This window comes from Sus scrofa, chromosome 1 (assembly GCF_054392235.1).
Source record: "Sus scrofa isolate SSC_HxYL_T2T_F1_AM1 chromosome 1, Sscrofa_HxYL_maternal_Yorkshire_Landrace_v2.0, whole genome shotgun sequence".
Classification (NCBI taxonomy): domain Eukaryota; kingdom Metazoa; phylum Chordata; class Mammalia; order Artiodactyla; family Suidae; genus Sus; species Sus scrofa.
In genome coordinates this window covers 185,997,488-186,022,191 of record NC_139383.1, presented here as the reverse complement: position 1 = coordinate 186,022,191, position 24,704 = coordinate 185,997,488, and the positions used below count along the sequence as shown (strand labels likewise).

Sequence of the window (24,704 nt, the reverse complement as noted above, 5' to 3'; positions counted from 1 at the left end):
AGATCAGACCCCTGGCCTGGGAACTTCCATATGCTGTGGGTGAGGCCAAAAAAGAAAAACAAACAAACAAATAAATAAAGTATACTCTCTATAAAACATATATATAAAACGGTCATAAATTACCTGCACCAGGGCTTTGTTCAGCTATCTGAGAGTTCTTATTCTTTGCAGAAGAAAGTCTTGTTGGACAAGGTTTTGATCCGAATGTTGGAAATACGTCTGACCTAAAATGAAATAAAGTAATTTTGATAAACATTTAAGATCTAGAGTTATTCAACATTTTCATATCATATAATTTTATTAACTCACAAACTTAATAAGGCAGCAATTCTTATGGCTAAGAATATTTCTAATTGACATTCCTAGTCAATTTTTGAACTTTGAACCTTTTCAACATATGGTCAATCCTTAATTATTCATGAAAGGATTACTAAAGGAAATGAAAATTGTGCCATATAATCCTTCTTTGGGTAAAACCAACAACAATAACACTGATCCAGAGATAGTCCACTACAAAATAAAGCTAAATGATTCTAATTATCTAGTATACCACCTATCTTCATAAATAATATAAAAATAGAAATTTAACTGTATTATTAAAGACATCAGCAATAAGTGAGTTTAGCAAATGCTGCTTTCTTTTTGGACTATTTTTTGTTGTACTTTCCTGACTTTATTATAAAGACCTATAGGTCTTATTTCACAAAGAAAGCAAACTGAAGAACATTAAGTCTGTATGTAAGGGAAATGTTTTAAATCCGTAAGTGCTAGAATGCCAGTAAGTCAGTGATGGATATTATAAAGAATTGAAATTTTACAAAGGAGTACAATTCTTAGTAGTTGGGTAAGCATACTTGTTAACTGGCCTAGTAAGAAATTAATGTTAAATATTTTAAGAGTAATTTATCTAAAATAGATGAGTATCAATTTACATTTGTACTAAGTGTATTTGACTTGGATGAAAGAAAATTCTTCAGCCGCTAGAAAAATGGTTCTCAGTAATTTTTCCTTCCCAATCACGTAATAATGAAAGCCCTGAATGAAGAGGTAGCAACTTTTTTTGGCCATGATTCTTAAGGCAGAATGCAAGCTGGTTGAGAATCATTGCTCCTAAGCTAATAAAACTAAATTTGGAAATATTAAATTCATTAAAGACAATTCAGTCTATATATGAGAGTATGCTGAACTCTCTTCTCACAGAGTTCAATATTCGAAGAGAGTAACTTTATGGGTCAGTAGCAGAAGAGAATAACTTTATGAGTCAGTATCAGAATTTTTTTTTTTGTCTTTTTAGGGCCACACCCATGGCATATGAAGGTTCTCAGGCTAGGGGTCGAACTGGAGCTGTAGCTGCTGGCCTATACCACAGCCATAGCAACCCAGGATCCGAGCCGCATCTGCCACCTACACCACAGCTCATGGCAATGCTGTATCCTTAACCCGCTAAGCGAGGCCAGGGATGGAACCTGCGTCCTCACGGATGCTAGTTAACCACTGAGCCACGACGGGAACCCCCAGAAATAGTGAATTCTAAGTGTCATAAGGATTTCTTCCCAATTATGTTTCAAAGCACTTACAGAATCTCGAAACTACAAGTGTATATAGCATAAAATTTTACATTCATGGAAAACAAAGAAAAACTTTTAGGTCTAAGAGATAAATATATAAATTTTTAGGAGCCCTCTTGTGGCACAGTGGGTTAGGGATCTGGATCTGGCTGTCACTGTAGTGGCTTGGGTTGCTGCTGTGGCACAGGTTTCATCCCTGGCCCAGGAACTTATACATGACCTAGATGCAGCTAAAAAAAAAAAAAAGATAAAAAAATATATTTAAAAATGTCTGGTAACTTAATATAAACATAATCACTTCATTGGCCCAGGTAGACATTCCAAAGACATTTTGTAACTATGCTGCATTATGCCACCTAGGTAATTACAACGAAGGAATTTCCAGTTAGAAAAAATTTGCAACTGCAAAATAAGCTACTATTTAAGTTAAAAATGTGAGATGAGACAAACCTCTCACAATGTGACACAAAAATTCGGTTTAATTCTAAGAACCGTGGAAATAAAATACCCTTTTCTGTTAATGTTAATAGAACATCCTCTCTCCATGGATTATGTAATCTCTACCTACATTCTAGCTTACTTAAATGAAAATAATTTTTTTTTTTTCCTCATTGCCTTTATGGCACATGGAAGCTCCTGGGCCAGGAACTGAATCTATGCCACAGCAGTGACCCAAGATGGTGAAGCAACAATGGCGGATCCTTATCCCGCCACACCACAAGACAACTCTGAAAATAATTTAAAAGTAAATATTTACTTCTAATAGCTATATATGGTAACAATACAATTGAAGAAAAATGAAATTAAAAAGACTGGCAGCACTGTATGTTAATAAGGATGTGAAACAGCTGGAACTCTCATACAATGCTGGGGGGATGGTAAAACTGCACAAATCTTAGAATTATTGTTCAGGAGTTATTTAAAAAGTTAAATATCCATTTATCCAATACTGAGCAATTCTACTCTTATGTTTTCATCTAAAATAAAGAGGAAAAGTATTTCCCAAAATTCTAGAATAAGGTCACAGAGGTTTTTCAGAAATCAAGGTAGGATCACTGTTTAAGATCTAGAGGTTATTTAGGCAATATGGGAAAGTGCTATGCTGAAGGAGTTTCCGTCATAGCTCAGCGGTAATGAACCCGACCAGTAATCATGAGGATGTGGGTTTGATCCTTGGACTTGCTCTGTGGCTAAGAATCCAGCATTGCCGTGAGCTGTGGCATAGGCTGCAGATTCGGCTTGGATCTGACATTGCTGTTGCTGTGGCATAATCTGGCAGCTGCAGCTCCGATTCAACCCCTAGCCTGAGGAACCTCCATATGTCATGCGTGCAGCCCTAAAAAAAAAAAAAAATTTGCTATGCTGGAAAATAATTCTGTCAGTGTAGGAGGTGACCAGACTCTAATTCTAGCAGTAAGGAAACTACTGGGAGGGCTGTAAAAGTTATGCATGAAGTCCTAAGCTCCCATGAGATAATAACAAAATATAAAACAAGTGGATTTTGTCCATAAATTAAGGGAAAGTGGTGCTGAGTTTTAAACAAAAGCAGTATTATCAACCGAAGGTCAGTATTACCAGCAGGTCAGTATTATCAGCTGTAGTTCAACTGCCAAAGAGTCAATGATCCAGAAAAGAGCTAACAGACAAGAAATACTAGGATAAACCTTAGATAGGCAGAAGGATAGGTGGGGCTTTGGGACTGGGGTTTATATTAATTTAGATGCCTGAGGTTACAGTTGGGGCTGTGTTCTCTTTATTCCCACTCCAAAATCCAAGCAAAGTAGTATCTGTAAACTTGTGTGTTGTCTCTTAAATGTATTTCAACATTTTAAAAGCTAGACAATAAATGGCTTTAAAGTTTTTTAAAAAATACATTAGAGCTTCAGACTACAAATTATAAATAAGCATTCATTTAACATGTCAAAAAATAAAATACATTATTCTCTTCCCCTGGGGAGTTGTCGACAGAGATGAAGTCAATGATTCCTGGCTGTAAACTCCACTTTCACTGTATGAGCTGATGTTTGGAGAGGAAGATCGAGATGGGGAGTCCACAGTCAGGTCGAGCTTAATTGCAGAATCAGGGCTTTCAAGATCAGAAGTACTGCCACTCAGTTTTGCTCTTTTCTTAGCTGCACTGTTACGAAGGGACCTAAGAGAGCTCTGCATCTTAAAAAACAAAAACAAAAAATTAACTTTACAAAATAATTATATAAGTAAAAGCCATCCTTAGATTTTCAAACTCCATTAACCATATCTAGCTAGCCACTCTTCAATACTAACAAAATGGATGTAATGTATCTGTACATAGTATAAATACAGATTTTATCACTCTGGTATTTATAAACAACCTCCTAGGTTATAAGCCCCTTAAGAGGAAGGATCTGAAAATATTATTCACTGTGGTATTGCCAGCACTGAGCAAAATGACTAATATGTTGTAAAAATTCACTTAAGAAGTGAATCACTGAATCAGATGGTAGACAGCAGAGTTGAGGTCAATTAGTGTGCTGATGCGGCTATTTAGAAGTTCAGCTTGAAGGTTAACAAAAGATTATCAGTTTTCTAAAATTTGAAATTTACATCAAGCTTGCCAGTGTTGGAGTTCAGAGAATAATAGATTCCAAAACAGTAGTATTAACCTACTTACTAATACTTATATATAATTAACTGTATGTAACTTCTGAAGACAAATATTTTTAGAAATGCAGAGTAGAAATTGTGATTATATATATTTGGGTTGGGAACAGAATCTGAACAAATAAGTCAGAAACAAATATTTTTATTTTTATATTTTTTTATTTTTGTCTCCTCCACCAGGATCATAATTCTTCCTTATTCACTAATGGAGAGACAGCATAGCTTAGGCCAGAGATCAGCAAACTATGGCCACCCCTGTTTTTAAATGCTTTGTGAGGGAGGAATAGTTTTGCATTTTTTTAAATGGTTGAGAAAAAGAATCGGAGTTCCCATTGTGGCTCAGTGGTTAATGAACTCAACTAGAATTCATGAGGATGAGGGTTTGATCCCTGGCCTCACTCAATGGGTTAAGGATCTGGCATTGCCATGAGCTGTGGTGTAGGTCACAGATGAGGCTCAGATACCAAGCTGCTATGGCTCTGGCGTAGGCCAGTGGCTACAGCTCCTATTCAATCCCTAGCCTGGGAACCTCCATATGCCACCGGTGTGGCCCTACAAGACAAAAAAACGAAAAATAAATAAAATTAAGAAAAAAGAAACAAATCAACAAAAGACTTCATAATACATAACCATTCTGTAAAATTCAAATTTAAGTGTCCATAAGGATAGTTTTATCAGAATACTGCCATACTCATTTGAATACAGTGTTCTGCTTACATTTTGATGATAACAATTATAATGGTTGATTCAATACTGTGGCTACTTTCCTAGTAAATCCATGGAAGGCTGAATATCCCAAAATAGTAGTATCCTCCTATATTTACAACAATTATATAATTAATCTTAATTATATATTAATTATATTTCAATTACCTACTAAAAGAAAAAGCTATTTTTAAATGATCATAAAAAACAATACAAAAACATGTAGGATCATGTCAAATTTATGAGTTATGTAAGAAAATGCCTCTTTTATAAATTTCTTTCCTGTAGCTAAATTTCCTTCTTAGTATCATTATAATACAATTGGAAAAACAAATGAAAAACAAAAAAGGAAAGATTTAGTAAGCAGTTAGAAGCTGGAATGATTAATTAATTAAGTACCAATTTCAGTACTTTATGAGTTAGTTTTACATATGCTTAATATTAAATAAATACTTTTAAAATGAATATGCATTAATATTAACTTTATTTTTTTTATTACTATCAATACATGATGCCTTATATCTTAAAGATAGGCTAAAATAAAACTACAAAATATCATCATTAGGTGTTTCAGTTTACATATTTAATGTAAAACACTTTTTACTATTATTTTTATTTTTATTTTTTTTTGCTTTTTTTTAGGACCGCACCTGTGGCATATATAGGTTCCCAGGCTAGGAGTCAAATCGGAGCTAAAGCTGACAGCCTACACCACAGCCACAGCAACACAGCATCCTGGCTGCATCTGCGACCTACACCACAGCTCACAGCAACACCAGATCCTTAACCCACTGAGCAAGGCCAGGGATCGAACCTGCATCCTCAAGGATGCTAGTCAGATTCGTTAACCACTGAGCCAGGACAGGAACTCCTGAAACTTTTTAAACCTGACATCAGCAAAACTTTCAGTTTTTATCAGATACTACCTGATAAAAAGGTAGTATCTGTGGAAATAGTGCTTTGAATCCAAATATAGCAGCCACATTCCTTCTCTGGCATAATTAATATGTAGAGTTACCATACTGGCAATAAACATTTTTAAGGTGTAAATGGAATGATTTGGTATTCAGATATATGATCTCAATTTCAGAGAGGTAAACTTGTACATATACAAGGGACATGCTCAAGAATGTTTACTGAAGCATCGTTTGCAATAGCAAAAGACTAGAAATAAGCCAAAATCAATTAAATAAACATACTATTCATAAAAACATCAAAATGATACTATATCAATATAAAAAGCTCAAAAATGATAAGACACAAATTAATGGTGATAGCAATTACCTTTGGTGAAGGAGAAAAAGGAAATGGATTGGGGAGGGAACTATGCTATGTTTCATTTATTAAAAAAGTAGGAAACAGGACTTCCTGTTGTGGCTCAGTGGTTAACGAACCTGACTAGTATCCATGAGGATGAGGGTTCAATCCCTGACCTCGCTCAGTGGGTTAAGGATCCGGTATTGCCCTGAGCTGTGTTATAGGTTGCAGGCTCAGATCTGGTGTTGCTGTGGCCATGGTGTAGGCCAGCGGCTATAGCTCCAATTCGACTCCTAGCCTGGGAACCTCCATGTGCTGTGGGTGTGGCCCTAAAAAGACAAAAAAACAAAAAGTAGGAAACAAATATGACAAACTGTATTTATTTGGGAGGAGTTAGCACATAGGTATACTATATGCACTCTTAATTTAAAAAGGAAGAATGTATATATATGTATGACTGGGTCACTTTGCTATACAGCAGAAATTGATACAATACTGTAAGTCAGCTATACTCTAATGCAAAAATTTTTAAAAAAGGAACAATATGTGCACAGAGGAAATCTGGAAGGAATGACATTCAAGTGCTAATGATAAATTATTCTGGGTAGTGGCATTTAGTGTGATGAATTTTCTTACTAATACTTCACTACAGTTTCCACATTTTCTATAATGAACATAAAATATTTTTATAAATAAGACAACTTTTTATTCCAGGAAAACGTGGAGTTTTTCTGGAATAAAAAGTACCTGATTTTTACTTAGATAAAAACTATGATATTATAGACAATTACAAGCATTTAAAAATTATTAAAAATATTTGGTTCTAACCTCTTCTTGATCCAAATCTTTATCTCTGACATTTAATTCTGAAAGATCAATTGTAAGACTATCTTTTTCACTCCTCCAAATATCATCAGGCTCTTTCTTTTTAGGTCCCACTGTAATTAAATCAGCTTTATCAGGCAAAAGGCTGATTCCCCGTGGTATGGGAGGGACAGGCTTGGTCCCATTCAAGCCTCGTCGAGATGATGGTGATCTCACCAAGGCAGGTGTAAGTTGAACTGGAGATGGTTTTTCTTGAGAGTTTTCTCCTGCATGAAAAAGACATATTTTACCTCTTTTCAACTTCAGAGAAGTTATAGTTAAAATTACAACTATTTTCAATTAGTTGTTTTTAAAAAGCACATTATATTTTATTAGAAATAAGGATTATTACTCAAAATGAGATAAAAAGTATCAGTGTCCCATAACAAATATGACAAAAATGAACCATCAAAAATCCTTCTATATTAAATAAAAATCGTATATACTGAATGAAATTTCTATCTTCACACATGTCATCATGACTAATGTTTGTATAGTCAAGTCCTTCATAAGCAGAAGGGCAACTTTTCCGGCTTGATTTAATTATGTAAGCAACATCTGAATGACTACTAGGTGCAAAGAAGCAATTCTGGGTACTAGGTAGGACAAACTGAGTAATTTCTCATGTTTCAATACAATATCTGATTGTGGAGGAAAGACAAATATAGAAATAAATTAATAAAAGGTAATGAAGGCTCAGTGTTAAGAGAAAGTGATAAAATTGACTGACTATGCGATAAATTTACTTTATGATTATAATCTAGAATGTTCGTGCTAAGGGGTGAAACATCTGATTTCCGAGACGGGATAGGAAACCATTCAGGACATATTTTGCCTTTAACAGACTTTTTATTTTGAGGCTGAATCTGTCTTGAATAAACTTACATGTTAATTTGATGATTTTGGAGTGGGCTATCGTTAAGTATAGTTTAGCTAATAACAAATAGTAGAAAACCCATCAAAATAATTTTAATACACAGTATACAATCAATAAATATTTAATAAATACTAGACATTAATTACAGTAAATACAGAAAAGATATTTTACATTTGTAAAGCTAAAACTTGTAGTAGGCTCTCAGGCTGTTCATGCTCATGTCCATTATAAAGCATTATTATTTGTTTACTTCCAAAAAAGGATTTTGGAGTGGCAATAAAAGAAAACATAAAGAAATACTTTCAAAATTTATACATATTTGATCTATTTAACATTCTGTTAAATATTTCCCTAAATGTTTACTAATTCAGAAAAATAAAATGCAATCTATCAGCTTTTAAAGATTTATGGAGTTCACGTTGTGGCTCAGTGGTTAACGAAACTAACCAGTATCCATGAGGGCTCGGTTCGATCCCTGGTCTTGCTCAGTGGGTTAAGGATCTGGCATTGCTGTGAGCTGTGGTATAGGTCGCAGATGCAGCTCAGATTTGGCGAGGCTGTTACTGTGGTTGTGGTCGGCAACTATAGCTCTGATTCAACCCCTAGCCTGGGAACCTCCATATGCTACAAGTGCGGCCCTTAGAAGACTGGGGCAGGGGGTGGTGGTGGTTAACCTATAACAAACCTAACTTCAAAGTAATAACTCAAACACACAAATAAATTTGAACAAAGTATTCAAAGTATTTTTAACATCATATGTACCTGTAGGGTCAGATGATTTTTGGCTGACAAGCTTTTTCTGTGGACTTGGCTTTGAAAGTCCTTCAAAACTTTTAAGAGGCCATGAATTTGAGAAATTAACGGAATTATCTTGAGACTTCTTTGGAGACACAGTAAGAGATGTGTGCTTTGGACTAGTTCGAGGTGATGAGAGAGGATATGATGGAAGAATGAAGGCTCCTGGATTTGGATTTGGACCAGAGTATGATGAAGTACGTTCTGTTTGACTATCAAATGTTTGCTGTGTCTTACTGACAGAATTTAGGCTGGCATAAACTGTTAAAACAAAAGAGGATGTTATTTATTTATATATATCTTCTAAGAGTTTTAAGTTTTGCTTTTCACATTTAGGTATTTAATGCCAACTCACACACTGATATTTTTGTACAGTGTGAGGAAAACACCTAACTTAACTTTGTTCTATATAGATAGATATTACAGTTTTCCTAGCGTCACTTTTTTTTTTTTTTTTCCTTTGGCTTTTTAGGGCCGTACCCATGGCATATGTAGATTCCCAGGCTAGGAGTTGAACTGGAGCTGCTGGCCTATGCCACAGCCACAGCCACAGCAACATTACATCAGAGTTGCGTCTGCAACCTACAACAGCTCATGGCAACACCGGATCCTTAACTGAGGCCAGGGATCAAACCTGAAACCGCATGGTTCCTGGTCAGACTCATTTCCACTGTGCCAGGATGGGAACTTCCCTAATGTCACTTTTTGAACCATCCATTCTTTCCCTTTCATCTATAAACCACCCATATGTATATCTGGGTCTATTCTTAGGTGCTTCTTATTGGTTCCACTAGTCTATATGTCTGTTCCTACACTAGTACCACAATGCTTTATTTATCACCATGCTGAGGATAGGTCTCCTTCCATTTTTTTTTTCCAGTTTGAGAGATAGTCGAGGAAGTTCCCACTGTAGCTCAGTGGGTTAAGAATCTGACATAGGGTCTGTGAGGATGTGGGTTTGATCTCTCACCTTGGTCAGCGGGTTAAGGATCTGGTGTTGCTGCGAAGCCATGGCGTAGGTTGTAGATGTGGCTCGGATACAGTGTTGCTATGGCTGTGGCTGTGGCTATGGCATAGGCCTGCAGCTACAGCTCCAATTTGACCACTAGCCCTGGAACATCCATATGCCACAGTTAGAGCCATTAAAAAAAAGAGAGAGATACAGTTGACATACTATACTAGTTTAAGGAATAATGCATGATGGTTTGATTTACATATATTGTGAAATGATTACCAAATAAGTTTAGCTAACATCCATCTTCTCAAATAGAATAAAAAAGAAAAAAATTTCCTCTTCGTGATAAGAACTCAGGATTTATGTTTTTAATGCTTTCCTATATGTCACACAGCAGTGTTGACCATAGTCATCATGTTGTCTCCTTTCATTTTGATCTTTTTATTTTTTATTTTTATTTATTTATTTTTTGGGGGGGCCACACCTGGGGCATATGAAGTTCCCAGGCTAGGGGCTGAATCTGAGCCTATACCAGGGCCATAGCCACACAGGATCCGAGCCACATCTGTGACCTACACCACAGCTCACAGCAATACCAGATCCCCAATCCATTGAGCAAGGCCAGGGATCGAACCTGGATCCTCATGAATACTAATCAGATTTGTTTCCTCTGCACCACAACGGGAACTCCAATTTTGATCTTCTTTAGAATTATCCGGGCCATTCTTGGCCCTTCATTCTTTCATATGAATTTCAGGATTAGCCTGTTAGGTTACAGAAAAGATCTTGCTGAGATTTTGATCAAAACCTTTTACTGGGAATAACACCACACACACACACACACACACACACACACACACACACACAAACACACACACACACACACACACACACCCTTTGTAGAGGGAATTATTCTCATCCTCCTTAAACTTTTCCAAAAGGCTGAAGGAACACTCCCAAAGATATTCTGTGACGCCACCATCATCCTAATACCAAAACCAAAGACACTACCAAAAAAGAAAACTATAGGCCAATATCATTGATGAATATAGATACAAATATTCTCAACAAAATTTTAGCCAACTGAATCCAACAACATATAAAAAAGACCATACACCATGACCAAGTGGGATTCATCTCAGGTACATAAGAATGGTTCAATATAATGCAAATTAATCAACGTCATACACCACATTAACCAAAGAAAAGTCAAAAACCATATGTAGATGCAGAAAAAGCATTTGACAAAGTCCAACATCTACACATGATAAAAACTCTTATCAAAGTGGGTATATAGGGAACATACCTTACCATCTAAAAAGCCATTTATGACAAACCCACAGCAATTATAACGCTCAATGGAGAAAAGCTGAAAGCCTTCCTGCTAAAATCTGGAACAAGACAAGGATGCCCACTCTCACTACTGTTATTTAACATAGTACTGGAAGTCCTAGCTACAGCAATCAGACAAATGAAAGAAATAAAAGGCACCCAAACAGGAGGAGAAGAGGTAAAACTGTCACTGCATGCAAACGACATATGATACTATACATAGAAAACTCTAAAGACTCAACACCAAAACTACTTGAACTGATCAACAAATTCAGCAATGTAGCAGGATACAAGATTAACATTCAGAAATCAGTTGCATTTTTGTATACTAACAGTGAAATACTAGAAAAGGAATAGAAAAATACAATATCTTTTAAAATTGCACCCCATGCTGGCAAAACTGGACAGCCACATGGAAAAGAATGAAATGAGAACACTCCCTAACACCATACACAAAAATAAACTCAAAATGGATTAAAGACCTAGATATAAGACCAGACATTATAAAACTCCAAACACTCTCCGACATAAACGACAGCAACATCTTCTCAGATGCACCTCTTATTAGAGTATTGACAATAAAAACAAAAATAAACAAATGGGAACTAATCAAACTTCAAAGTTTCTGCACAGCAAAGGAAACCCTAAACAACACAAAAAAACCCACAGAATGGGAGAAAATCTTTGCAAGTGAATTGACTGACAAGGGATTCATCTCCAAAATTTATAAACACCTTCTGCAGCTCCATACCAAAAAAACAAACAACCCCATCAAAAAATGGGCAGAAAATCTAAACAGACAGTTCTCCAAAGAAGACATAAGGATGGCCAAAAAACACATGAAAAGACGTTCAACATCACTCATTCTTAGAGAAATGCAAATCAAAACCACTATGAGGTACTACCACCTTACACCAGTCAGAATGGCCATCACCAAAAAGTCTACAAACAATAAGTGCTGGAGAGGGTGGGGAGAAAAAGGAACCCTAGTACACTATTGGTGGGATTGTAAATTGGTGCAATCACTGTGGAAAACAGGATGGAGACTCCTTAGAAAACTAAACATAGAACTACCATTTGATCCTGCAATCCTACTCCTGGGCATCTATCCAGAGAAATCCATGACTCGCAAAGACCCGGGTACTCCAATGTTCATTGCACCACTATTTGCAATAGCCAAGACATGGAAGCAACCTAAATGTCCATCGACAGAGGAGTGGATCAAGAAGATGTGGTACATATACACAATGGAATATTACTCAGCCATTAAAAGGAACGAAATACCAGTTTTTTTAGCAACATAAATGGACCTAGAAGCTATCATGCTAAGTGAAGTCAGCCATACAATGAGACACCAACATCAAATGCTTTCACTGACATGTGGAATCTGAAAAAAGGACAGACTTAAGCTCTTTGCAGAACAGATGCTGACTCACAGACATTGAAAAACTTATGGTCTCCAGAGGAGACAGTTTGGGGGGTGGGGAGATGTGCTTGGGTTTTGGGATGGAAATCCTGTGAAATTATACAACTACAGATGTGACAAATTCACTTGAGTAATAAAATAAATAAATAATAAAAAAATTAAAAAATAAAATAAAATAAAATTGCACCCCAAAAAATCAAATACCTGGGAATAAACCTGATCAAGGAGGTGAAAAACTTACATGCTGAGAACTACAAAACATTAATCAAGGAAATTAAAGAGGATTCAAAGAAATGGAAAGATATTCCATGCTCCTTGGATGGAAAAATGGCCATACTACCCAAAGCAATCTACAGGTTCAATGCAATCCTATCAAATTACCCATGACATTTTTCACAGAACTACAACAAACAATTCAAAAATTTATATGGAACCACATTGCCCAAGTAATCCTGAGGAACAAAAACCAAGCAGGAGGCATAACTCTACGAGACTAGGCAATCTTACAAAGCCACAGTAATCAAGACTAATTTGGTACTGGTTCCAAAACAGACAAACCAATCAATGGAACAGAATAAAGACCCCAGAAATAAGCCCAGACACCTATGGTCAACTAATCTTCAACAAAGGAGACAAGAATATAAAATGGGAAAAAGTCAGTCTTTTCAGCAAGCGGTACTGGGAAAACTGGACAGCTGCAACTAAATCAATGAAACAGGAACACACTCTCACACCCTGCACAAAAATAAACTCAAAATGGCTTAAAGACTTAAACATAAGTCAAGAAACCATCAAACTCCTAGAAGAGAACATAGGCAAAACATTCTCTGACATCAACCTTACAAATGTTTTTTCAGGTCTGTTTCCCAGGGCAACAGAAATAAAAGTAAAAATAAACCAATGGAACCTAATCGAACTGAAAGCTTTTGCATAGCAAAGGAAACCGTAAAACAAAATCCAAAAAGACAACTTACAGAATGGGAGAAAACAGTTTCGAATGATGCAACTGACAAGGGCCTAATCTCTAAAATATACAAACAACTGATACAACTCAACAGCAAAAAAACCAACAACCCAATTGATAAATGGGCACAAGACCTGAATAGACATTTTCCAAAAAAGATATATGGATGGCCAAAAAACACACAAAAAAAATGCTAAACATCACTAATTATTAGAGAAATGCAAATCAAAACTACTATAAAGGAGTGGGATGGATTGGGAAATTGGGGTTAATAGATGCAAACTATTGCCTTTGGAGTGGACAAGCAATGAGATCCTGCTGTATAGCATTGGGAACTATATCTAGTCACTTATGATGGAGCATGATAATGTGAGAGAAAGGAGTGTGTGTATGCGTGTGTGACTGGGTCACCTTGCTGTACAGTAGAAAACTGACAGGACACTGTAAACCAGCTATAATGGAAAAAAAAATAAAAATCATTAAAAAACAAAAAACAAAAAACCTTTGTAGAGTCATGTGGCCCTTTGGAAGAAAGAGTCACTAAAGTGTAAGCACTATATTACCTAAATCTTCTTTACTAATTTCAAATGAACATTACCTTTTCATCAACAAAGACAGAAGTATATTCCTATCACTCAAAACAATTTTAGTAAAGAATATAGAGAAAAACACCAAAATATCTTGCAGTTCCCTGGTGGCCTGGCAGGTTAAGGGTCGTGTTGTCACTGCTGTGGCTTGGGTCGCTACTATGGCATGGGTTCAATCCCTGGCCCAGGAACTTCTGGATGCCATAGGCATGGCCAAAAAAAATCTCTAGAAATACTGGATTTGATCCTATAGCTAAACAGTAATTGAGATAGCTATCAATTAGCACAGAAATTTAAGAAACGCTTAAAATCCAAAATTCATATAACTAACATCCAGCCTCAAACCCTTGCTTTTGTTCTATATCTTATAAATAGTAAGATATCTGAAATAATAGCTAGTCAGGAAGTTATGGTTCAAAACAGGAGACATAATAAATTCTAAATAACTCTAAAATTTAAAACTGTTATGGAAAATTACAATCTTCTGCTAACACAATATCCTTTAATGGATAATTTTATTTTCAATTACTTGGTATCAAAATGCTCATCTCTACCATGAGTTCCTAAACTCTCTAAATTTTAATCAGTCATATTTATATTAGGATTACTAAATTTAACATTTTAGGATAACAGTTATAAAAATATGATTAAAATTATTATTAAAAATATCCTTTTCTTTTTCTAGTGAGTATGATTATACAAAACAACATATAAAGTAGATTATCATTTGTATCTAAATGAAGTTGGAATTTAAACCTTTGTCTTGATGACTATTAGTTGTTCCTAGGTACTGTAGGTCAGAATCCATGCTGCCAGTTTTACCACATATCTGTGAAAATCCAAGTTGTCCACATTTCCCAGAAAGATCTGTCTGATGAGTCCCAGTAGGGCCTTTGGAAAGAAGAAGGAAAAAACATAAAATCAAAAGTTACCTTTATTTCATGAATACATCTAATTTCACAAATGTTGGTGTCATTTGTGTAGGAATAAATACAGGAGTATATGAACAATGAGCCAAACAGGCAAGAAAGGGATAAAGCTTTTGCTATTAGCAGAGTGATTAGTAGCAGGGATTAAGAGACAGAAGTAGACTGGTATTTACTGTAGACTGGTATTTACAGTAGACTGGTATTTTTCTTTTCATAGAGAAAAGAAAAATATATACAAAGGAAGTTTCTTCCTACATATTCCCTTCTTTCACCATGAAAGAGTTCTCCAGACTTGGCTTTTCCTTCTTCCCAGTATTTGTAGTAAATATATATTCTATCCAAAGAGGTCTAGTGTAGGACTCTTCTACTTTGTTTTCAAACATGTAACATAGCATTCACATAGTTCTCAAGTTTATCTAGGCATACTTCCAGATCCGTTTCCCCCTCCTATGGCTGGTTAACATTACTACTGGGCAGAGGAATAAGTCTGAAGAAAAGAAGGTGATAATAACCGCTCTAGCATTTAGCTTATTCATCTATAAAATCCTTTCTGCACAGTTCTAAAATTCTTATTTTTACAATTCTCTCCCTGTAATTTCAAGCCCTTTTATCCCTCCTGTACTAGACATCTTCCAAGTTAATTCTTTTCTCCATGCTTTGGTTATACTGCCTTCCTACCTGTTGCCTCACTACCAAACACGACCCCGACCCTTCATCCAGCTCAAGTCCAACCTCTTTCCAGAGGTTTTTGTAAACCATTTCAATACCTATGATCTTTCCTTTCTTGAATCAGTATAGTACTTATAATTCATATCATCCAATCTAGCATTCAGTTATATGTTGTCTTATTCTCTAACTATTTAAAATCTGTACAATCAAGTAAGAACTTCTAGATGGTATAGAAACCACCAGCCTTAAAAAATCCAAACTAATGATACAGGCGTGACTGAAGATATTCTTGCATTTCTTTTTCTACTAAACAAACATTAAACTACTTATAAGACTTCATTTCTGTATGAAAATATTATGGAATTTCACTGCATAAAGGTCTATAAATTCCCCTTGGTAACAATGTTTTCCAAATATTGTGTCTGAACTCATAGACAAAAAATTTCAATAACTGATATCGTTTGGATCTTAAATAAAACATAAGCTCAATCTTTATCTTATACTCCATTTTCTCTTCCTAACTGATTTCATTTTGTCAACACATTACCATTGTTCTAATTACTTGGGTGCTAGGAGTTCCCATTATGTTTCAGCGGGTTACGAACCTGACTAGTAGCCATAAGGATGTGAACCTGACTAGTAGCCATGAGATGTGGGTTCACTCCTTGGCCTCATTCAGTGGCTTAAGGATCTGGCATTGCTGTGGCTGTAGTGTAGGCTGGCAGATTTGATTCCTAGCCTGGGAACTTCCATATGACATAGGTGTGGCCCTGGGGGAAAAAAAAAGATCTTGGGTGCTAAGTCTTACAACTGAACCTTTCTATAGAAAAGAAACAAACTCATGGACTTGGAGAATACACTTATGGTTGCAGAGGGGGAGGGGCGGGAGTGGGATGGACTGGGAGTTTGTGGTTAGTAAATGCAAACTATTGCATTTGAAGTGGATAAGGAATAAGATCCTGCTGTATAGCACAGGGCACTGTATCTAGTCACTTGTGATGGAACATGACAGAGGATAATGTGAGAAAAAGAATGTGTGTGTATATATACATACGTATATATATGTGTATATATATATATGTATGTATACATATGTATGGCTAGCTCACTTTGTTGTACAGCAGAAACTGACAGAACAATTTAAATAAACTATAACAGAAAAAAATTAAAACCTAAAAAAAATAAATAAAATCAATCTTGCCTTTAACACAGCTCCCAGAACATCTCAAGCTCATTGGAAAGCCTTTGCTCTCCTGATACCTCCACCCTCCTACATCAAGATAATGTATATCACATATATCCCCAAAGATGCCATTCAAGTACTATCTCCTCTTTATTGTCTTTTCTATCTGATATGGCCCGTGACACTGACCATGTCATGTATCTGAAATACATGATATTTACTTTCTTCAATACTCGTGCAATTAAACATCTTGTGCCAAAACACCTTAGAGCACTCCTGACTTCTCTCTTTCATAATCTATCAGCAAATTATATCAACTGTATCTTTAATATATACTCAGAATTCAATCATTTTTCACAACATTCACTACTACACTGGTCAAAGCCTACTTCAACTCTAGCCTGGATTGTTATGATAGACTCCCTATTTCCTCCCTTGCCTCCTTTACCCTATTTTAAACATAACATAAGGAGAACATAAGGCAATTAAGGTTACTTCTTTCCTCAAAATGCTCCTCACTCAGAGTAAAACCAATGTTCATTCAACAGCCCATTAGGCCTTAAAATAAGAACCTTTATTATCTCTCTTCATTTTTTACTTCTCTTCCCCTTACTCATTCTATTCCAGACTTATTAGCTTATTTGACCCTTCTCAAACATGTCTTATACTCTGCACTGTTTCCCTCTTCTTGGAATTATCTGCCGTTCTCTCTAGATATCTACTGATATCTATGTGGTTCGCTTCAAATATTCCCTTCTGAAAATGGCCTTCTTTTAACACATTATTTAAAACAGCCCTTCCTCCTTATTTTTTCTTCTATAGTATTTATCACCATCTAACCTATTCTGTTTTGCATTTAATTAATGTTTGCTTTGGCCCAATTAGAATGTAAGATCTACTAGGCAGAAAGTTTTCCTTCTTTTGTTGACCACTATATCCCCAGTACTTAGATATACTCAGTAAATATAAGTTGTTGATTACGCAAATATTGCCTTACAATAGTATTTAAAGGATTTCAGTGGGAAACCAAGAGTCTTATAAGACAGTTATGTCAAAGTGTCCACTCTTATCAGATCTTTACCAAATATTTATTGAATCTGAATTGTCTACTAGATTATAAGTTCTATGAGCTCTTGAATGAACTATGAAGTTTAGAGAAATCTTTAAAATTTAATTCTACATGTCCATTATCTGCAATTACTTACCAGCAGCACATATAGGAAGAGAATCTGGGTTAAATTCCCGACTATTCTGAAATAAGTTTCTAGACACTCTTTTTCTGCTAAAACATACATCATCACTGACTGGCATTCCTTGAGAGGGCTTTAATTTTGGCGATGGAATGAAATCACATGCTGAAAACTGTAAGAACAGAATACTAAATTAGCAAATGTGTGTTAGGTCAACTAGTAATAAATATGACAGAATAATTTAGATCCAACTATGAAATTCAGATTAAAACAAAAAAATTAAATTTACCCAGTGCACAATGATACAAATAAACATCCATGTATAGTATAGCACATTAGCATTATTTTCTCAAGCTATGATAAAAAATTCTTGTTTTGTTCCTCTTTCTTATACCTCACTCCAAACCTTTTCTATACCTTACCTTCCTAGAGTACACATCTGGCAGCCCAGAAGGAAAGAATGCAAATAACAAAAAGAATAAAACGACAACTTGAACAGAGAAAAGAACATTTTTGACTCAGTAGCACAGCCTGTCACACTATACCATCTTTATCTGAGTATTGGACAATAAATACCAACTGAAGGTCACTGAACTAGCAAACAGCCATTCTACTATTCTTACTGAGCCAAATTTACTATCCATAATCTGTACCTCAAGTGGAAAATGTAACCTATGTCATGGTTCCCTTGTGACATTTTTGTATGATAGGTCTTTTAGTTAAAACCAAGTACATAATACTTTTTCTTTCTTTCTTTTTTTTTTTTGTCTTTTGTCTTTTTAGGGTTGAACCCGAAGCATATGGAAGTTCCCAGGCTAGGAGGTCAAATCAGAGCTACAGTTGCTGGCCTAGTCGGGTTTGTTAATCACTGAGCCACAACAGGAACTCTCCAAGTACATTTATAAATGTCCCTTACTTTATAGTTTTCAATTCCTTTCCCACCTACTTCCTTTGATCTTTTAAGATACAAAAGTGCCAGGACAGAACTTTGAAGTTCTACATAATTATAGTTAAAGAACTAAATGAAAGCATGATTAAAATATTCCGAATTCTTCACCAATGCCAGCCTCAGTTTTTCTGGATCATTTCACATTGATCATGGCTATAGAACATTTTAAAAATGACTGAACAGATGAGAAATTATACATATGGAGTTCCCGTCGTGGCGCAGTGGTTAACGAATCTGACTAGGAACCATGAGGTTGCGGGTTTCGTCCCTGCCCTTGCTCAGTGGGTTAATGATCTGGCGTTGCCGTGAGCTGTGGTGTAGGTTGCAGATGTGGCTCAGATCCCGTGTTGGCTATGCCTCTGGCGTAGGCCAGTGGCTACAGCTCCGATTCTACCCCTAGCCTGGGAACCTCCATATGCTGCGGGAGCAGCCCAAAGAAATAGCAAAAAGACAAAAAAAAAAAAAAAGAAATTATACATACAATCTATAAATTTATTTGGAGCTTATAGACACAATCAAATCTTAGATGTGATGAACTATAAGTCTTCTGAGATAGGCGTCTTTACAAACTTTTCCAAGTATCAAACAGCACTGAAATACAATAAAATCAGACACTTCTATTTGAAAACTTCTTAGCTACTTGACTATTCCGAGACTTCAACTAGGAACTACCAAATATATTTCAAATAACTTGTTATTCCTCATCAAATTTTGTGAAAAAACCTGTTAACTCCTTCAAAAATTAAACCCCCATATACCAAAGAGAAATAAAGTATGTCTCAGCAAAAACAGGCCCAACTTTACTTGCTCAAAATTTAGCATTACAATTTCTATGACTAATTACACAGTAGTCCATTTGAAAATGACACAATGGAATAAAAACGAAACCAATTACAATCAACATTTGATTAAGGATATTAAAAATAGACATACTAACCCATTTAAAATTGTAACTCAGAAATAATTCTCCAGTATGGCATACATTTTTTTATTTACTGTATAATTATATTTTGCTTAGAGAACAGAAAAATTAGTATATATGCCAGTACATACTAACAACTAGTGGTAGTGGTGGTGGGAGTGGGGATAATGCGGGAGGTGGGAGCAGTGAAGAATGTGGGTGTGAGTGTGGCATTTTCAAGAATCTAGGAGAAGTCAGTCAGGAGTTACATTTTGGTGTAGAAAAATCTGCAAATATTTGAAAGCACACTATAGGACACACCTATTATTATGAACATGAGGGGCCCTTTATGGTCTTTCTTAGAAGTTGTCAAATGATTTTCATCAGGATAAGCATTGATGGGACTAAACAATAAATAGAGGGAAAAGGAAATGAGTTCACATAAAAGAAAATAGATATGTTTTGAAAGAGTTGTAAGCTAAATTTATAAAATAAGAAGCAGTCTGTTTAGAGCACTTTATGACTCTTAGGAAGATGGCATTGAGTTTTGGTCTTCCAAATTAATATCTAAACATTTAATTTACTTAACTCCTTATAGTAAATGAAACTGTTAAAAAGGTAAGTTTCTCATTTAATATTAACAATGATTTGAAATTCACACAATCTTACTATTTTAATCTTGTTGTTTATTATCTCTTAACCTTTGCACCTGATTCCTTATATATTTTTTCATAAAAACATTTCTTTAACCTAACACACCTTAGTTCAGCTTTAGGTAAGGAGTGCTAAGAATATTACAAAAATGGTTTTAATTCTATTTGGGTATAGTTAGTAGCAAATTATCGGGAAAAAACTTTTAATAGCTAATTCTCTCAGAAACTACCTACACTTCTGCCTTTATTGAACTCCACCAAATTTATCTTGACCTTTAGCCTCCACTTTTTCTTCTGCTACCAGTTCTTTCTGATTTTGCCTGGACTCCAACCTTGCCCTTTAATGGAGGCCATTTAAAAAGTTTATTTCGGAGTTCCCATCATGGTGCAGCAGAAACAAAACCAACTAGGAACCATGAGGTTGCGGGTTCGATCCCTGGCCTCGCTCAGCAGGTTAAGGATCTGGCATTGTAGGTCAAAGAAGAGGATCAGATATGATTGTTGCTGTGGCTGTGGCGTATGCCGGCAGCTGTAGTTCTGATTGGACCCCTAGCCTGGGGCCCTCCATATACCGTGGGTGCGGCCCTAAAAAGCAAAAAATAAAAATAAAAATAAAAAGTTTATTCCAATTACCTCCAAAGTCACATTCTGAAACATCTTTTTGTATGTTTTTTCAAATCATTTTCTATGCTAACTTTAAAAAAACATAATTGTGATACCATGTGTAGTTTTATATCCCACTTTTGCTCTTAATGTTATAATGAAATATAAACAATTTATTTTACTTCCTATGTTGTTAAAACCTATAATAAGTCCTGTAAACTTTCACTATAAAAGTAGTATCTGCTTATTTTTAAAAATGTAAACAATATAGAAGTAAATAAGATATAAAGTAAAATTCTTTGGTCCCCCTTTCACTAGAATCCTATTGATAAACTCTGTTAACAGGTCTTTCTCAAGAGACATAATTTTTCAATAAGTAATTTAAAAAACAAAAATAGATCATAAAATACTCTGGCACATAGTACTTTGTATATTGTAGACATCCTTCCATGTTAATCCATACATATCTGCTTGTTCTTTTTAATGGTTACCCAGTACTCTACATTATGGTTGGGCCCACAGTTCCCAACTGATGGACATTTTCCTTGTCACAACTTACTGTTGCAATCTTGTAGTAAACATTGTTAGGTACATATCCTTATGCAATACATGTTCTACAGAAATATAAAATATGTATAGAGAAATATATAGTCCTACAGAAATACTAAAAATGGAATTGTTAGATCTAAGGATATAAACTATTTTTAAAGGCATATTATTCCTCTGACCAGTTATGCCAATCTCCTATAATGGAACTTCTGAGTTGCTTTCAAAAAGAATTTTTGTACAAGATATGGATACAGAAAAAAAATGTCTTGCTGAATTTCTGGGAATGGTAACTCTCAATCTAACAGTTATCTATTGTTGTGTAATCAGTTAATCCAAAATATAATAGCTTAAAACAATAAACATTTATTCTCTTTCTGTGGATCAAGAATTTGGAAGCAACTTAACTGGATGGTTTTAAATCTCTCTGAGGCTGCAGTCAAGATGTTGGCTAGGCTGCTGTGAACTAAAGGCTTGACTGAGACTGGATGATCACTGAGGTTCACTCAGGTGGCTACCTTTGGAGGCCTCAGTCTCTTGTTTTTTGGGTGTCTCCAGTGGGCTGCTCAGCACAGGGCAGCTGAGTTCCTCCAGATCAAGTAATTACAGAAAAAGAGCAACCATGATGGAAGCTGCAGTGCCTTTCTATGACCTAGTTTCTGAAGTCATACACCATTAGTTCTACTTTATTTGTTAGACATAAGTCCAGACATATTCAAGGAGAGGGGAATTTGGTGCCAACTCTTCAGAAGAAGAATCTCAAAGAACTTGTGGAAATATTTTTAAAACCAACATAGTCAACAATGACACTTCCTTGATGAACTTAATGGTGCTTAGTTATGTTTTTGTTTCTTAAGCTGTTCAATATTCTTAATAAACTGCCACCTGCTTCTACCATAAATTCTACTGCTTTCATGATTAGATCCTCTAGATTATGCAGAGGGTAATAATTTTCCATTTTATGAAAATGAAATGCTTTCTGAGCAAACACATTGGTATATCTTTTCTCTCTACAGACAATTAATCAGGATAAAAGCAACTGGAACAAACTTACAATTGGCTTATAAAAATCATCATTATTACCCAGGTTAGGTGCTATAATTATCACATTAAACTAAGTAAAACTCAAAATCAGGATCTAATATTTCTTTTACTTCTTATGACTTAAATGCACTTTCTCTTGAGGGAAAAAAATAGCCTTGCCAAAAGCTATACATTCAAGGGAAAACAGACTAACTGTAAGTTTAATTAATATCCTTGATCACTGGTTAAAGAACAAGGAAAAATAATTGTTCTTAAAAGGTTTAATATGTGATACACACTTGCATGGGAAAAGTTCACATAAAAATTCTATTTAAGATGTCTCTTTGGACAAATCAGAAAACAGCTGTCTTCTCCCAGATTTTGTTACCATGTAAAATTAATACAAGTATGATATAACTGTGTAAACTTGAATTATCTTCTCAGGAAATGCCTAATTGACTTAAATTTCTTTTTTTTTTTTTTTGGTCTTTTTTTGTCTTTTGTCTTTTGTTGTTGTTATTGTTGCTATTTCTTGGGCCGCTCCCGCGGCATATGGAGGTTCCCAGGCTAGGGGTTGAATCGGAGCTGTAGCCACCGGCCTACGCCAGAGCCACAGCAACAAGGGATCCGAGCCGCGTCTGCAACCTACACCACAGCTCACGGCAACACCGGACCATTAACCCACTGAGCAAGGGCAGGGACCGAACCCGCAACCTCATGGTTCCTAGTCGGATTCGTTAACCTCTGCGCCACGACGGGAACTCCGACTTAAATTTCTTAAAGTTCTTTTACTGGTTTCACTGGTTGGATACATTAACATCACTCTTTTTCAAACAGAAAATTGTTAAATCATGTATTCAATTAAATTTTATAATAGATAATATCTTTATTAAAAGGGAACAATTCTTCTTTCAGGGTCTTTTCCTCCATATGTATGTACTCTTGTTATTCTTTTTTTTTTTTTAATTTTTTTGTCTTTTTCTAGGGTGCACCCGTGACACATGGAGATTCCCAGGCTAGGGGTCTAATCAGAGCTGTAGCCACTGACCTACGCCATAGCCACAGCAACGCAGGATCTGAGCCACGTCTGCGACCTATACCACAGCTCACAGCAATGCAGGATCCTTAACCCATTAAGCAAGGCCAGGGATCGAACCTACAACCTCATGGTTCTTAGTTGGATTCGTTAACTACTGAGCCACGACGGGAACTCCTAAAAGGGAACAATTCTTATGATGCCACAAATTTTACAATGCTTAATATATTAGCTAATGTTTTAATTTCTAGGCTCTTAGTTAACTTTTAAGATTTGAGACTAATATAAAATTGAGTTAATTAAAAATCTTTAGAACCTAATTTCTATTTTGCTTTTTAGGGCCATACTTGCAGCATATGGAAGTTCCCTAGCTAGGGGTTGAATCGGACTACAGCTGCCAGCCTATGCCACAGCCACAGCAATGAAGGATCCTTAACCCACTGAACGAGGCCAGGGATCAAACCCGCATCCTCATGGATACTACTTGGATTCATTTCCACTGAATCATGACGGAGACTCCCAGAACCTAATTTCTAATTGAAATAAAAAGGCAAATCACCATAGTTCCGCTGTAGTGCAGCAGGTTAAGGATTCAACCTTGGCTCAGGTCGCTGCTGGGGTGTGGATTCAGTCCTTGCCTGGTGCAGTAGGTTAAGGATCCCATGTTGCCATAGCTGTGGCTCGGATTCAATACCTGGCCCGTGAACTTCCATATGCCACAGGTGCAGCCAAAAAAGCAAATAACTATCATGAAATACATTTTTAATATACCCTCGTCTGTTATACCTTATAGAGTAACCATCAAATTAATAGCTTAAGGGCTGCCCTTGGGTGATGATAAATGCATGTTTATTTTTAATCACTTAAATCATAAAAAAGATATATGCACTTATGGGAGATAATGAAAGATAGTTCTTTGTTACTTAACTTTCAATTTTTTCTTTTTGAGGAAACAAAAGTTGTTGTCTGTGGGTGAGGCTGTATGTAACATAACGTAGCTGACACTGTCCTAGGTAAAAAAGTAACAGGGAAATAAAAATATGTATATAAAA

The 24,704-nt window shown here is 35.7% G+C and overlaps 1 protein-coding gene across 32 annotated transcripts in view; it reads right to left on the bottom strand.

The window, feature by feature from the left end:
- The window catches only part of TOGARAM1 (TOG array regulator of axonemal microtubules 1), a 75,847-nt gene that overhangs the window by 43,754 nt on the left and 7,389 nt on the right, over window positions 1-24,704 (bottom strand). For 21 of the 32 annotated variants that reach the window (XR_014818022.1, XR_014818024.1, XR_014818037.1 and 18 more), the window contains exons 2-7: window positions 17,957-18,113; window positions 14,727-14,861; window positions 8,674-8,967; window positions 6,999-7,261; window positions 3,505-3,737; window positions 124-224 (exon numbers count right to left, since the gene is read on the bottom strand). Coding sequence is in view for 18 of the 32 variants with exons in the window: in XM_005659921.4 (XP_005659978.1) it covers window positions 124-224; window positions 3,505-3,737; window positions 6,999-7,261; window positions 8,674-8,967; window positions 14,727-14,861; window positions 17,957-18,113 (1,183 nt within the window). In the remaining 14 variants the exon portion in view is untranslated. Of the gene's footprint in view, window positions 1-123; window positions 1,345-2,896; window positions 4,730-6,468; window positions 7,262-8,673; window positions 8,968-14,726; window positions 14,862-17,956; window positions 18,114-24,704 lie in introns of those variants that run through there. The other 11 variants (XR_014818059.1, XR_014818021.1, XM_021101164.2 and 8 more) reach the window with 4 other exon arrangements.